Source organism: Platalea leucorodia (assembly GCF_965183815.1).
Source record: "Platalea leucorodia genome assembly, chromosome: 23".
Classification (NCBI taxonomy): Eukaryota; Metazoa; Chordata; class Aves; order Pelecaniformes; family Threskiornithidae; genus Platalea; species Platalea leucorodia.
In genome coordinates, this window is record NC_138845.1 from 1,820,114 (window position 1) to 1,834,533 (window position 14,420).

Consider the following 14,420-nt stretch of genomic DNA (forward strand, 5'->3'; position numbering starts at 1 on the left):
GGGTCCCCCAGCACCGCCCCTGCGCGGGAGCTGCTGGCTCCCACCTGCCCTGGCGCTGCGTGGCCAAGGGCGGGCGGCCGCTGGGATGGGCTCCATCGGCTTTGGCTCGGCTTTTTACGTGACTCCTACGCAAGCGAGAGGGGCTCGGGGTGAGGCGCCGCGGAGCGAAGCCCTCCCTGGCCAGAGCAGGTCCAACGTGGGCAGCAGCAGCAGCAGAGCCGTCCCCTGCGCCCGGAGCGAGGGACGAGCCCGGTGACGCTGCTGTGGGCCCAGCCCGACGGCCCCGGGGGCAGGAGCCCCGCGCAGGCGCTGACCCTGGCCGCGCCGGCGCCCGTGGGCCCAGCGCCGGCGCCCGTGGGCCCAGCACCGGCGCCCGCGGGCCCAGCACCGGCGCCCAGCGCCGGCCGCGGAGGAGGGGGCGCGAGGCCGAGCCGTGCCCGCCCGGCACCCGCGGAGCCCCAGACAACCCAGCTCCCCTCCAACAGCTCCCGCTGCCGCTCGCCCTGCTCTCGCCTGCGGGCTTCAGGCAACGCCGCGCTAAAAGAGCCTTGAAGGAAGCGTGGCGGAGGTGGGGAGAATGCAACCAGGCAAATAATTGGGACACCAAGACAACCTTACCTCGTACAGTGAAAAGGGTAACATTTATTTCGTTTTCTTTTGGCTTATAGTAACGTAATTGTTAATCATGTTGGGTAAGATCATTATGAGCCACCATGCAATTTCTAATACACTAATCTTCACTATTGATCTTTTACAGCTTTTAACATTTTTTTTTGTGTTTTTTTTTTTGCGGCGGAAAATTAAATAATTCAAACTCGGGTGTGGCCTCTATGTAACATCACGGTTTTATTTTCATTTGTTTTGTTCGACATTGGCTTCTATATTTTAAAAAAAGGTGAACAGGAAAAGTGAGTAAAAGCAGCTTGAATTGGTATTTCTTTATCGCCCTTCCCCTCTGCTCTTGGCAGAACGCCGTCGCGCGTTAACCCAAAAGGGAGGATTTCGTAAGGGGGGGAGGGAAGAGAGCTACTTGCTGTAGTCTTGATTTTTGGCTACGCCTTTTCAATGGCACCACCCCCCTCGCCGTATTCCCACAACCCCGGGACGGAAATTCCGCGCGCGCGGCCGGAGACCTGCGGGTGACGCCGATGTTCCCAACGCTCTTTGACCAAAGTTTCCTCTCCGGCCTCGGCTTCACCCGGCGCAGGCGAACAGAAACGCCGACCCGTCGGCCGGCACCCGCGAGCGGCGGCAATCCCTCCCTGGGGAGCAAACCCAGAGGAAAGGGACCCCAAACCCCTGCTTGGAGAGCGGGACCGGCTCGGCCGCGAGCAGCGGACCAACCGCCTCGTTCCTGCTCCTTCTCAGCCGTGCTGACGGCCCGTACCGCCGGCCTCTGGCATTTCATACACATCCAATGTTAAAAAAATAAATATATATACATCGTTTGAAGGGACTTTTTATTTTAAAGTAACTGAGTAGCTTAATGAAATTGCCAGCACGAACGCTAAACGTACCAAGCTTCACCTACGAGTCAATAGCCCAGCTTAAGAACAATTATGAAGTTTAGCCAAATCTTGCATAGAAGTGGTCAACTTATTGCACGTTGGAACCCCAAAAATATATACTTTTGCTGTTGCAAAGATCATTTGCAATAAAGCCTTTTTTTTTTTTTTTTTAAATGTAGTTTGGGGGGGTAGGGTTTTGTTTGTCTGGTTTTTTTTCTTTAGGGGATGTTTACTGGCTATCTAAAGTCTAAGGAAAACAGAAAAATATTAAAAAAATAAAAATAAACATGGACAATGGCATAAGCCAGAAGCCATTCTATTATTTTGTAATTCTTTGTATTTACAAAAAGGCATGCCGATAAAATAAAATGATATATTACAGTATTTATAATATTCTCTTAAAAAGTTCAACCACACTTTTCAGCTATTTTTTCTTTTTTTTTGTGCTGTTTACAATGTAGCCTGTACATATGTATGTCGTTTTTTCCCTTTGTTACTATACATCTTATCCTAGGAGCAAGTGGGGCACGGGCCGCCGGGAGGGAGAAGGCTCCTGGGCGCAGAAGGGCTCCGCTGAGGCGGCGCCGGCCAGGCTGCGCGTCGAGGCCGCCGGACTCGGCACCCGCGGCTGCTGGGTGGCTTCCCGCTTGGTCGCCTTTTTGAAGCGACTCCTGCCATTTTTCTGGGGTGTGAGATTACGCAAACCGAGATTCGTCCTGCCATCGGCTTCTGTTGTCTTGGGTTGTTTTTTTTTTTTTTTTACCCTTAATTTGGTCCGCATTCAAGCGCCCACGCTTAACCCCAGCACCTCCCGCTCGGGTGAGCGGCGGCGCCGACCCCTCGCTTCGCCGTCCGACGGCCGGCGGCGAAGCACCGGCGCTGCCCTACCCTGCGAGAAGACCCACGCTGGCCCTGAAGAAAACCGTCTCAACCCGAGAGCTGGCTTGGCCGTGAGGACACCGCGAAACGGGATCTGGGGATGTCCGAGTCTGGTCACTGAGAAAAAGAAAGGTTTGGACTTGGCTCATGACGCCTGCGGCGTTATGGACTGCTGCAGCGAGAAGATTAGGCGAGAGGTAGCTCCGATTCCTACCCAACCTGCGGGGCCGTTTCAGTCGCCGCTCTACGAAAGCGTAAGCAACGGGAGGAAGGTGAAGGCGGCCGGCAGCCGGCTTCGCCGCCCCGCACCCCGCGCCGCGGCCGTGCCTGCGCTGCGTCTTGTTAAAAACCCTCGTGGCTCCAGAAGTGAGAGAACCCACGCGGCAGCGAAGCGCAGAGCTGCAAAAACTGCTGCCACGGGAGGAAGGGTTCAGGGTTTCCGAGAGCCGCCCGCGCCTCAGCATCCCACCCGGAGCAGGAATGGCGATGGCCGTGGGACAACCGAGTGCCGAGAGTCACGTCCCCGTCCCCCAGCCCCGCCAGCGGCACTGCTGTGGGTAAGCTCCCCACGTTTCTACCGGCAGAGATAAAATGCTACTTTTTTAGCACTTATCTCTTAAAAAAAAAAAGTGTTTATGCTGCAGGATGGAGGCTGAACAATCATTAATATCAATGGTAAATATCGCAGGATACAAATGAACTTACTGACTGGTCTTTAAGCCCTAGATTTTGGTTTTAGTGACACGGCATAACAAGCCATTCTCGTTTTTATCACCCCCCCTCGGACGAGGTCCAGAGCAGCATTTAGTTTTGTTATATTTCAGTGTGCAAAAAGATGGCTGTATGGAAAAAAAAGAGACGTCGTTAAACATACACACACAATTACTTCATCTGCGTGTTCTGGTCGTTGGGTTTTTCCCCTACTGGCGGGTCTACGAAAGATCGCTAAGAACTGGGAAGTACTGGTGAGGGCCCGGTTAGTGTTAGAGCTTGTCTCCAAATACAGTGTACGGTAGTCAGTGGAGTGCCTCGAATTTATGGCTTAACACACTGCTGTGGACAGGTTACGGAGTGTCTGGTGGTTTCACGGTTCCTCATGCATGGTTCCTGGTCACGGCATGCCATCATGCAAGTCGCTTCTATGCATTGAACGAGCACTTTTTTGGGGGGAATCAGCCTGAGCTGTCTGCAGGCTGAAGGTACCCGATTACCCCATCTCCCAAACCAAGTAAAGCCCATGTAGAAAGTAGAATGCAGATAATAAATATCAAAGAAACGATGACAATTAAATGGCATGGGCTAAATGGGTGGTTTGTTTCTTTTTTCCTTTTTTTTTTTGTTTAACTTGTTTTAACTTTTTTCTTTTTTTTTTTCTTTTTTTTTTGCTGCTTAACTAAATGCAAATCTAGTCTTGCATGAACAAACCCCTTAACATTGTGACTTCTGGGTTTTCTTTCAATAATAATCAACAAAATGGGAAAATAAAATCCATTTTTGGCTGCTTTGGAAAATATATGAATCCCAGCAGCAGGTTTTGTTTCTGTGTGTGTGTGTGTTTTATTTTGCTTGTTTGTCCTAAGTTGCATTGACTGATGTGGAACATGCAGTATCCACCTGCCCAAACAATAGAAAATCCATTTTTTTTCCTTTTTTGTGTTTAAATGTTTGTTTACAAGGGTCCTTTAAACAGGTGGTAGGTCACTGCTTTAGATGCAACGCTGTCACACAGTAAGCAGACTATGTTTGGTATAAGATCTTCAGGTAAGTGTCTCCACAGCTGTTCTGTATTGATATATTTCATGAAGTTTGTAAACAATCTTTTCACTTGCAAATATTTTAATTTGTACAATTCTATTATTTTGTCTCAACACTTGGATTCCCTGACGTCTTTTTGTCTTTTCGCTCGTTCTCGTCTTCCTTCCTCCGCCCGTTGCTGTTTCTCCTTCTCCGGTTTGGTAACGCTGTCGTACGACGGGAGCGACGCAGTAGATGGGGTGCCTTCTTTTTTCTCCCTGTTTGCTCCTCCGTTTTCCAGTTTTGTGGAGACAGGCCTTCGGCTGATAAAGCCCCGTCGTGCTAAACGAGCCCGGTAAGCCCTCTGGATAACCACCGCTGACACTTCTTCCTGCTTACGCCGCAGCGTAGTTGTGATAGGCTCATAAGACACTTTGGAAGGGTTGGACGCCACAAATCTTTCCTCCATCTGTTGCCTCAGTATATCCAGCTCTCCGCTGTCCCCCAGGACACGTTTGGTGAAGGCAAACAGGATGTCTAAACAGTGGATCCTGTCTCCACTTACCATAGGCAGGTCCATGGCAATGAGTTCAATGGTGTTGGGTTTTGGGACGCGGAGAGGATGTTCCAAAGCGTCAGCGAAGTCTGCGAGCTTGCTGTACTCGATGAACTGTGTGGCATCGGGGTCGAATTTCTCCCAGATCTCGTAGAAGGTCTCAAAGTCGTCCTCACTCAGTGGATCTGCGCTCTCCTCTGTCGCCACGCTGAAGTTCTCCAGGATGATGGCAATGTACATGTTGACCACGATCAGGAAGGAGATGATGATATAACTCACAAAGAAAAATATCCCCACCGAAGGGTTCCCACAATCCCCCTTAAAACCACTCCCGGGGTGCTCCTTGTCTAGGTCGCAGTCTGGAGGCCGGTTTAGGATTGGCAGCAGCAGGCCATCCCAACCAGCTGATGTGGTGATCTGGAACAAGCAGATCATGCTGTTGCCAAAGGTCTCAAAGTTGAACATATCATCTATGCCAGCCTCATGCTTGACGTAGGCAAAGTTTGACATGCCAAAGATGGAGAAGATGAACATGACCAAGAACAGCAAGAGGCCGATGTTGAACAAGGCAGGCAAGGACATCATTAAGGCAAAAAGCAAGGTGCGGATTCCTTTGGCTCCTTTGATCAAACGCAGGATACGTCCAATGCGAGCCAGTCGGATGACTCGGAAGAGAGTGGGTGACACAAAATACTTCTCGATGATTTCAGCCAGGAACATTCCTAAAGAAGAAGAGAGGGGACAAGTGTGACAATGGAGACGCAGTCTGCTGCCGCTTCTGAACCTAGTCAAGGGACTGGGAACACAGAACACCGTGGTCAGAATTTCAAAGGGGCCGGCGATTCAGAGGCCTCACCTTCAGGCAGCTAAGTCTTAGCTCTGGCTCCCTAAGTAGCTCTCCTACATGGAGAGGGAGAGACGGACAGCTGCAGAGCGATTCCTCCCACCTGGATTAAGGATGGATGAGTGGTTTCTCGGAGGTGTCTAGCTCTCGGTGCCTAACTCTGCCATGGGAGTCAGGCTATGGACTCTATTTTGAAGGTGCTAAAAGTATCTAAGATTAATCTTATTTCTAGCAGCAGACCAGCAAACCCGGCTCTGAGTTTTATACTGCAGGACGGTCTCAGTTGGTGTTTTGTCAGTACGCCTGGGCAGAGCTGCATCCAGCCAAGCTTTCTGAGTGACCCTGTCGTATTTGTGAGGTTACGGCTATTTTACAGATTAGCTGCTAAAACCCAAAAACCTGTTGGAGGAAACTGGTCGATTCAACATTCAACCAAACTGAAAACAAGAGTGCAAATCACATGCTGATGCTGGAAGCACTGCAATGCTATTTTCAGTGGTTAGTAAGCATTATAACATTCTGATGAGGTGAGTAAAATTTCTGTTTTTAAAGACAGGGAGAGCAATTGTCAAATGTTTTACTCCATACAGCTGGAAATGAAGGCCAGGACAGAGGGAGGAGGGTGCATTAGTCAGGACTTCAAGCTGCCACATTCTGCCACAGCCTCTTCCCAAGGCTAAGAAGAGACCCTAGAAGTCCTGGTACCTCTATATCCCCTTCAAAGACAAGAACGTGCTCTACTCTGCAAACACCAAGACAGCCTAGCACTCACAGACCTCTCTCTAATTGGTGTCGCACTTACCCACGATGGACAGAATCACAACCACGAAGTCAAAAATGTTCCACCCGATGGTGAAATAATAGTGCCGCAAGGCGAACATCTTCAGCACACACTCACAGGTGAAGAAGATGACAAACACCAGGTTGATCCAGTAAAGGATGTCCTCCATCTGCTTGCTTTGTGTGTCTGTCTCCACCATCATGGTCACCATGTTGAGGCAAATGAGCATCATGATGACTATATCAAATGCTTGCTGAGTTACAAAGTCAAAGACAGCTCCTTGAATGCGGTTCTGTGCAACAGGAGAGAGACAATGAACCAAACAAGTTTGAACAAAAATCTACCATTAGTCAACAAACTACTTCTCTATTGGCGGAAAGAGGGATGAGGACAGTTTTTTCAGTATCTTATGAAGCTTTCAAGGCAAACTCTAGCCACAATTCAATCTGTTTATGGGAAAGGTAGGAAAATGCTATTATTTATACCCCAAACATGCTACCACAACCCTATTACCAGCTATCTTCCTCTTTGTTGAGACCAAGGCAGGGCGATGCACTCCTGTTCACAACTGGAGAAAGCAGCCAGGTCCACCTTGCAGTGGTGACGCTGACCGCAGGGCACCTGAACTAGACTTCAACTACCTCTTCTGCGGCCTGGCAGCAGTCTAGTTCCAGCAGCAGGATGCCTTATCCGCAGCCGTACCTGAGGACTCACCCAATATCCCACGCAAAGCCTTTCGGAAAGCAGGGAAATGTGCTTAGGCCTCGATCGGTGCAACCCACCAGGCTGTCTAATTGCCCGACATCCCGCTCACTGATGCCAGGAGGCCTCCTACTCTCCATTTAGAGCCTCTCGGCCAGACAGGGCTTTCAGATTGTTTTGTTGATCCAAGTGAGCCAACTGATTAACATCAACCACAGCTGGAGCATTTTAACCTTTCTCAGATGATACCTGAATTATAATGACATGAACGTGGTGATGTGGAGCCCAGCATGAGTTAGAACAAAGGATGCTTTTGGAGCCGAAGCTCCTTTGAAAGTCTACTCTGCAGGTTTTTTCCTTCGGTTCCTTTATAACATACTCACCAGAGGTCGGGGGATAGGTTTCTGAGGTTTCTTTGAGCCCAGTTTTTTCATGGCATTATAGTACTTCTTTTGTTCTTCCGTCATGAAAATATCTTGACCTCCAAAGTAAAGGGGCAAAAGAAAAACTGGTTACAATCAGCTCATACACCAGAAGGGAAAGGAATAACATCCTAGCTAAGTCATGAGGATACCTGCCATATGGGAAGTTGGTGGCAGCTATTTTAGACAGAAATAACTTATACTAATACCCAAGGCGTACCGATTTTCCTTTAAAGAAAGCGGACTATTTTTCCTATGAATAATCCGTTTTATTGCACTACATCCTTCCCCGTCCCCTCGATCTCATTTGCGACAAACAGGCAGCAGAGGTGTCAGGCCATTTAGCAGGTACCGCATACATGCAAATCCTCAGCTTGACTTAGAGCGAAGAAAAGCCGTATTTGAGAGCGAGACGGAGGGAGAGGCAAGGAAGACATCTTACTTCCAGTCTGTATATTTTAGTCATGGCAAAAAAACCCAGAAATGCAGGAAAGCGTAGTCTAAGGAACATGTCTAATCTGGCTGGAGTTTTACGTAAAGCTTTGGGCTGCCTCTCGCCCTCCCTGCGCCCGGGCAGCCAGTCTCAGCGGGGCCGGGTAGGGAGCCACGCGCCGAGCGGCGGCGGCTCCGCAGCCCACGGCTCTGAGGGGAGCCCTGTGCCCCAGGCTGAAGGTCCTGGGCCTTTATTTTGCAGAAAACCCCATCAACCTGAAGACTCAACATCCCTCGAGCAGGTCTCAGCTCCCCTACTAAACAGCGAACACAGATCACTTATCTTTTTCTTTTGTTGATTGAAGTTGTCAATGATGACACCAATGAACAAGTTCAGGGTGAAAAAGGAGCCAAAGATAATGAAGATAACAAAATATATGTACATGTAAATGTTGTCCTCATACTTGGGTTGCTCTTCTTGCTGAATGGGAGATAAGAAGAGAAATAAATGACATTTCAAAGACATCATACAAATAGAGTCAAAACAAGATCCATGTTTCCAAGCATTCCCATGTAAGGCAGTCATGCTTTATAAAGCTGTAGTTATATATGGAAACCCGGGTCCTCACGCTGTTTAAAGTAAAGCAAAACTATATGCATGCATATTGCATGTATAGACCAGGAGGATGGTGATCTAATTTTCAGAAATATAATATGCTACAGCGAAAACTGACTTTCACTGTAAAGGCGGTCAGTGCCCGTAACATATACAGTGCTTTGCAGATCACAAAGGACATGATCGTTTTAACGACAAGTACTGCCCAAGTGAAGACATCGTTCTTTCTTTTGAAGAGGGACGTGTAAGACCATCGGCTGATCAAAAAGAAAAGAACATTTTTTGACACTGTCCTGACATAGCCATACTACTTGTTTCCTACCCTGCATTCACAGTGTAGGACAAGAAAATGCATTTAAAAACCTTTTAATCTAAAACCAAGAGAAGAGAAGGAAAAGTTAGAAAGCAAAAAGGAAGTAATGGTATTTGCGTGAGTCCAGCATGGAAGAACAAGAAAAGTGCCTGAAGAGCGAGCTCCAACCCAGACATAATTTCAAAACTGGATTCAAACCAGCACTTGGGCTCCCATGCAAGGCTCGCGGAGGACCTTCTGGCTAGTTCCTCCCCGTAACTTATTCTGATGCTGAAATACGTAACTTCACGGTATTCCTTTCTTCACTCTATTTCTACTCCCGCAGGAGTTTCCCTGCCCCTAAAGCAACCAGAAGAACCCTGCCCTTTTCGGGATTTTCTTGAGCATCTTTTAACTTACCACACTAACAGAGCAAATGAAACAATCACAGCATTAAAGACATAACGTAAGCATAGCTCTACAATTTTTACTCCTGATTTTACCAAAGCAAAACAACAGAGTGAAATATTAGGAGGTGAGTTTGCGGTCACGCACTTTACCTTTCTGGAATCTACTGCTGCGTACATGATGTCCATCCAGCCCTTGAAAGTAGCCTAGCAGAGAAAACACACGCTCTCTTAGACAGACGTCACCCGAAGCAAAAGAACAAGTCTGGTTTGTGCCAGCTGTGTCAAGGATTCCCTGGCACTCTTGATCGCCCTGTGTGCTGAACTCTAATATTACATAAATATTCCTCTTTTCATTTAATCTAAATGAAATGAATCAAGCCGGAGAAGTGGGCCCACGTGAACCTCATGAGGTTCAACAAGGCCAAGGGCAAGGTCCCGCACCTGGGTCGGGGCAACCCCTGGTATCCATACAGGCTGGGGGATGAAGGGATGGAGAGCAGCCCTGCCGAGAAGGACTTGGGGGTGCTGGGGGATGAAAAGCTGGCCACGGGCCGGCAATGTGCTCTCGTAGCCCAGAAAGCCAAGCGTCTCCTGGGCTGCATCCCCCGCAGCGTGGGCAGCGAGGCGAGGGAGGGGATTCTGCCCCTCTGCCCCGCTCTGGGGAGACCCCCCCTGGAGCCCCGCGTCCAGCTCGGGGGTCCCCAGCATGGGAAGGACGTGGAGCTGTGGGAGCGGGGCCAGGGGAGGCCACCGCAATGCTCCGAGGGTGGCCCAGCTCTGCTGGGGGGACAGGCTGAGAGCTGGGGGGGTTCAGCCTGGGGAGGAGGGGGCTGCGGGGAGACCTCACTGCGGCCTTGCCGTGCTTAAGGGGGGCTGGTCAGAAAGATGGGGAAAAACTTGTTAGCAGGGCCTGTTGCGATAGGACAAGGGGGAATGGTTTGAAACTGAACGAGGACAGATTCAGGCTGGATATAAGGAAGAAATTTTTTACAACGAAGGTGGTGAAACCCTGGCCCAGGTTGCCCAGAGGTGGTGGCTGCCCCATCCCTGGCAACATTCGAGGCCAGGCTGGAGGGGGTCTGGGCAGCCTGATCCGGCTGGGGATGTCCCTGCTCGCCGCAGCCGGGCTGGACTGGATGGCCTTTGAAGGTCCCCTCCCACCCAAGCTGTTCAACGGTTCTATGAGAAATGAATCTAAACAGGTTTACTGTTGTCTCATGGAAGGTTTGGCAGACTCTTTGAAGAGCAGAGTTGGGGCCACTTGCTATGCTGGGAGACCCATACTAGGCAAAGGGATGAAAGATAAAACGGCAGTTTTATTCCAGACCCAAACCCGAGTGGGATTAACGGGAAGCAGTCAAAATGCATTAGAAGCAGCTTGTATTTACCACTACTAGGGAGACGGCGAACGCAAAACTTACCACTTGCAGAAGAGCCAGATATCCTGCCCCAACGTTGTCAAAGTTAATTTTCACATTCTTCCATCGAATCTCAGTGGAGTTGGGTGGCATCAGTGCTTCGCAGTCTGTCTTGTTGTTAACAACCTCTATTTCAAAGCGCTCCTCAGCTGTTTCATTAAAGCAGTAATGATATTTCCCGGCAAACAGGTTAACCCCCATAATGCTGAAAATCAGCCAGAAGATAAGGCAGACCAACAACACATTCATAATGGAAGGGATAGCGCCAACCAAGGCGTTGACAACCACCTGTGTTGGAAGGGGTGGGAAAAAGTTTCAGTATAAAACACGAGGCAGGAAACAGCAAGCATCAATACAGCTGTTTTTGGGGGGGGAATAGGAGGTAAGGCCACTGACAGATCTGTGGCGTTTACTCCACGCAGAAGTTGGCAGTGAACTTATTCCAAGCGGTAAAAAATTCTGCTTAAAAGCCACCTACCGAAGCTCTGTTTTTCAAATAAAACAGGCCAGGTTGTTCGATTTACTGGGTTTGATTTTGGCTTGTTACTTCTTTTTAATTATTTTAAACAATTTTCGTTGCCAAAAGGGAGAGGGGGGCATTACTGCGTGAGGCTCAGACTCTCTTCTTAGGAACAAACAGGCTCCTAGCTAGAATTTTCTCAGAGCCAAGTTTGAGGACACGTTTGCTCATGGATTCGATGGGTCTTATCAGCCAGTGGCCCCTACGGCCATCCCCCACTTTCAAACAAGGCTGTTATCACTTCAGAGCCTGCCTCCTGCTCCCACCGAGCTCGCCAGCAAACTGCGTGGCACTGACTGCGGTGGGGACAGGACCAAGCCCGGCGTTGCTCTGTTAAGACTAAGCAGTGAGTCGCTGTAAACACCAAGATCATATTTGTGACTAAGCAAGGCCAATCATGTTGTCTCAGGCAGACAGCTGAGCATGCAGCTATGCAGGCTCAAGAAGACAGAAAAGCCATGTTCCTTCCTCCAAACTGCAGCAAACACGGCGGGAAGCGATAATGGGTTTTGTCAGAGCTCGTATCTTCCACCATCTCCTAATTTTAGCCTTTCAGAGTTTGGGAGCACCATGTCCCTAAGCATCCCTGGCCAACACATGACAAAATGTAAGCTATCAGGCTTTTAATAGAGTTAGGTCAGCAGGATATTAAATCTTTTATTATGATCTCCTAATTTAGATTCCTTTAATAGATGAACAGAATCTAAACTGTTTTTACCCCTTTGCCTTAGTTTTGAAAGACTACTCAATTACACGGTGATCCGGGAGTCCTCAAGCAGTGGCACCTGAGCCACGGCTGCTCCTGGCCACCATCAAGCGTCCCCTCTCCTCCTGGATGCAACCTCCACCCTCCATAAGCTCTGCAGCAAGCACCTGCCCTCCATCACCGCAGGCATGAAGGGAAAGGGAAGACAACGGTGATCTAGACAGCAAGGAGCATTACAACAACTGTTAAAGGACGTCAGGAATTCGTCGCTGTAGACCCAGTGAGGTATAAAGACACAGGTTAGAGCCAGGCCCTCCAGACAGGCTCGGCACAGGATGCCTTTCCTTGCATTCTCCCTTCATCCGAATAATAGGGTGCTCTGCTGCTGAGCACCGACACAACAGCAGCACGCCTGCCGGATTTAAGATCCTTCAGATAGTAACATGGTCGTTTACTCCAGTTCATCACGGGAAGCGAAAAAAGCGCCACATCCTCCTGAAATATGGTCCCTTACAGCACGTTAAATTGATACCGCATTCAAAAAGATCTGAGAGAAGGAACATGGCTTTTGTGTGCGGACTGACAAAAACGCATGCACGTTTCATAGCATTACTGTCAAATTCCTGAATAATTTAAGAGCAGAGCAAGCTCTTGAAAATGCAGATTACTATGGAGTAGAGAAAAGCAAAGAACTACATTTTATGTTTCCTTTGCAAAGGCATTTCAAATCTCTGTTCTCTGGCTCAGAAGAATTGTTCTGGCTGTATGGGGCAGCAACACTTGTCTTCAAGTCAAAACACAGGGAAAATAATTGGGTTTAGGGAACTAAGAGGGCTGCAGTCGTAACTCTCTATCGGTTTTGCTGTGGTGCAAATCCCCCACTTGAAGCATGAGAAGTTCCTGATCGTGCACTAGAAATCACAGCTTCTCTCCAGCACGGCTTAAAAATAGCTTTTAGTATCTCCAGGCTTAGTGCTAGGCCTTCTCCTGCGTGATCATACTCTTAGGTGGGACCTGAACCCAGCCCAGCAAAAGCTCTGGCTTTGTGTCGATGGAGAAGTTTTCATCCTTTGTGCCTGTATTATAGAATAAAGTTTAGAATTAAGCTAACTGACACAAAGAAATAATGGCAGGGTAACATATTAGGGATGAAACAACCCTCTTTGGATTAGTTACGGTATCACTTATTTCTGCCACTTCCTCTGGAATTTGAGGATTCCTGACCAGCTCGCTGCCTCTCGCGCGCTGTGTTTTGCGCTCAGTTACGCTACAGCAAATTCAAAGGAGATCAGAAGGATCCAGGTGGCCCCGTAGTAAAACTGCGACTGCTACTCCCTTCCCTTTTTTTTTTCCTTTAAATACGTAATTTTATCTCTTGTAATATCTCTAATTGTGAGCTAACTGGGACCTAGCACAAGAGACTTACATTATTGTTCTAAGAGCAACTGGGAAACCCATTAATACAACGTACCCTTTACTTAACAGAAACATACAATTTCTTTGCATGTTCTTTTAAGACTATCTCAATCCCAAATGGAAAAAAAGCAGCAAAATGCAGACCATTAGTGGCAAAGTAACGAGACGCTGCACTAATTTCGAATCCCCAAGACAGTGGTGCTGTCTAACAATTTGCGGAAAGCTTGTTAAGTTCAATGCTTTGCTTGTGCTTCGTTGCTGGTTCCACAGTGACAGGACAGGGGACCATAAAGCATGGTAAAAGGGAGGGAGTGGAAAGGAAAAGCTTCACTATCAGACAAGGCTTCCAGTCACCACCAGACTGGACCGAGAACAACAAGGTGCAACAAGAGGAATTAAACCAAAGCCTTTTTTGCAAACAGCCGAGCTCCCCGCCAGTCCCTTCCTGAAGGCCTGAGTGATCCGAGAAAGGAAGCAGCCTTTCACCCCCTTGCAGGCAGATTGCATTTTTAACAACCCCTCAGATAGAGTCTTTCAGTCCAATTCCACCAGCGGCCAACACCTAGAGGGGCTGGAGACACTGAGGTGGTTCAAATTCTGCTTCTTTGCACCTGGTGATTCTCCCTAGATCAAAAAAGTTACAGCTGAGAAGCCCCCTCGGATGCTAGAGGTAGAAGCCAGGCTAAATGAGAACAGCCAAGTGTTAACATCGTCTACAAATGGCATGTGGTTCGGGCCAGTAATTAATGTAATGAGGCAGCTGGATGCATCTCCCTTTCTTAAGAGGGGAGGGTGCAGCGGTGGGCAGGGTGAGGGGACATCCACGGTAGGGGTGACCGAGTCAGCAGCTGCATCATGATTCTGTTTGGAATTGTCTTTCCACCAGTTTTGATCAGTTCTAGCATGCTTAAAAAAAACCGCTCCACAGGCATGCAGAAGGATCAGCTGCTAATGGCATCTTACCCTCATCCCCTCAAATCGGGACAACGCTCTTAAAGGCCTCAAAGCTCTTAGTGTCCTAAGGGACTTTATGGCACCTAGTTCCGAGTAGCCCAGGGCATTAGCTATAAGGCTGACTAAAGAGACCTACACAGAAAATAGAAAAAAAAAAAAAAAAAGAGAGAAAGAAAAAAAGAAAGAAAAAAAGAAAAAGAAAAAAAAGGTTCCAGACTGTTAGAATGAAT

General features: G+C 48.5%; 1 protein-coding gene across 3 annotated transcripts in view; it reads right to left on the bottom strand.

Moving 5' to 3' along the window:
* Positions 1 to 677: 677 nt before the first annotated feature.
* SCN8A (sodium voltage-gated channel alpha subunit 8) overlaps positions 678 to 14,420 on the bottom strand; it is a 59,963-nt gene continuing 46,220 nt past the window's right edge. For all 3 annotated transcript variants that reach the window (XM_082332442.1, XM_082332441.1, XM_082332443.1), the window contains 6 exons: positions 10,598 to 10,882; positions 9,327 to 9,380; positions 8,202 to 8,339; positions 7,388 to 7,492; positions 6,324 to 6,594; positions 678 to 5,399 (listed from right to left, as the gene is read on the bottom strand). In XM_082332442.1, coding sequence (XP_082188568.1) covers positions 4,252 to 5,399; positions 6,324 to 6,594; positions 7,388 to 7,492; positions 8,202 to 8,339; positions 9,327 to 9,380; positions 10,598 to 10,882 — 2,001 coding nt within the window. In that variant the 3' untranslated portion in view covers positions 678 to 4,251. The remainder of the gene's footprint in view (positions 5,400 to 6,323; positions 6,595 to 7,387; positions 7,493 to 8,201; positions 8,340 to 9,326; positions 9,381 to 10,597; positions 10,883 to 14,420) is intronic.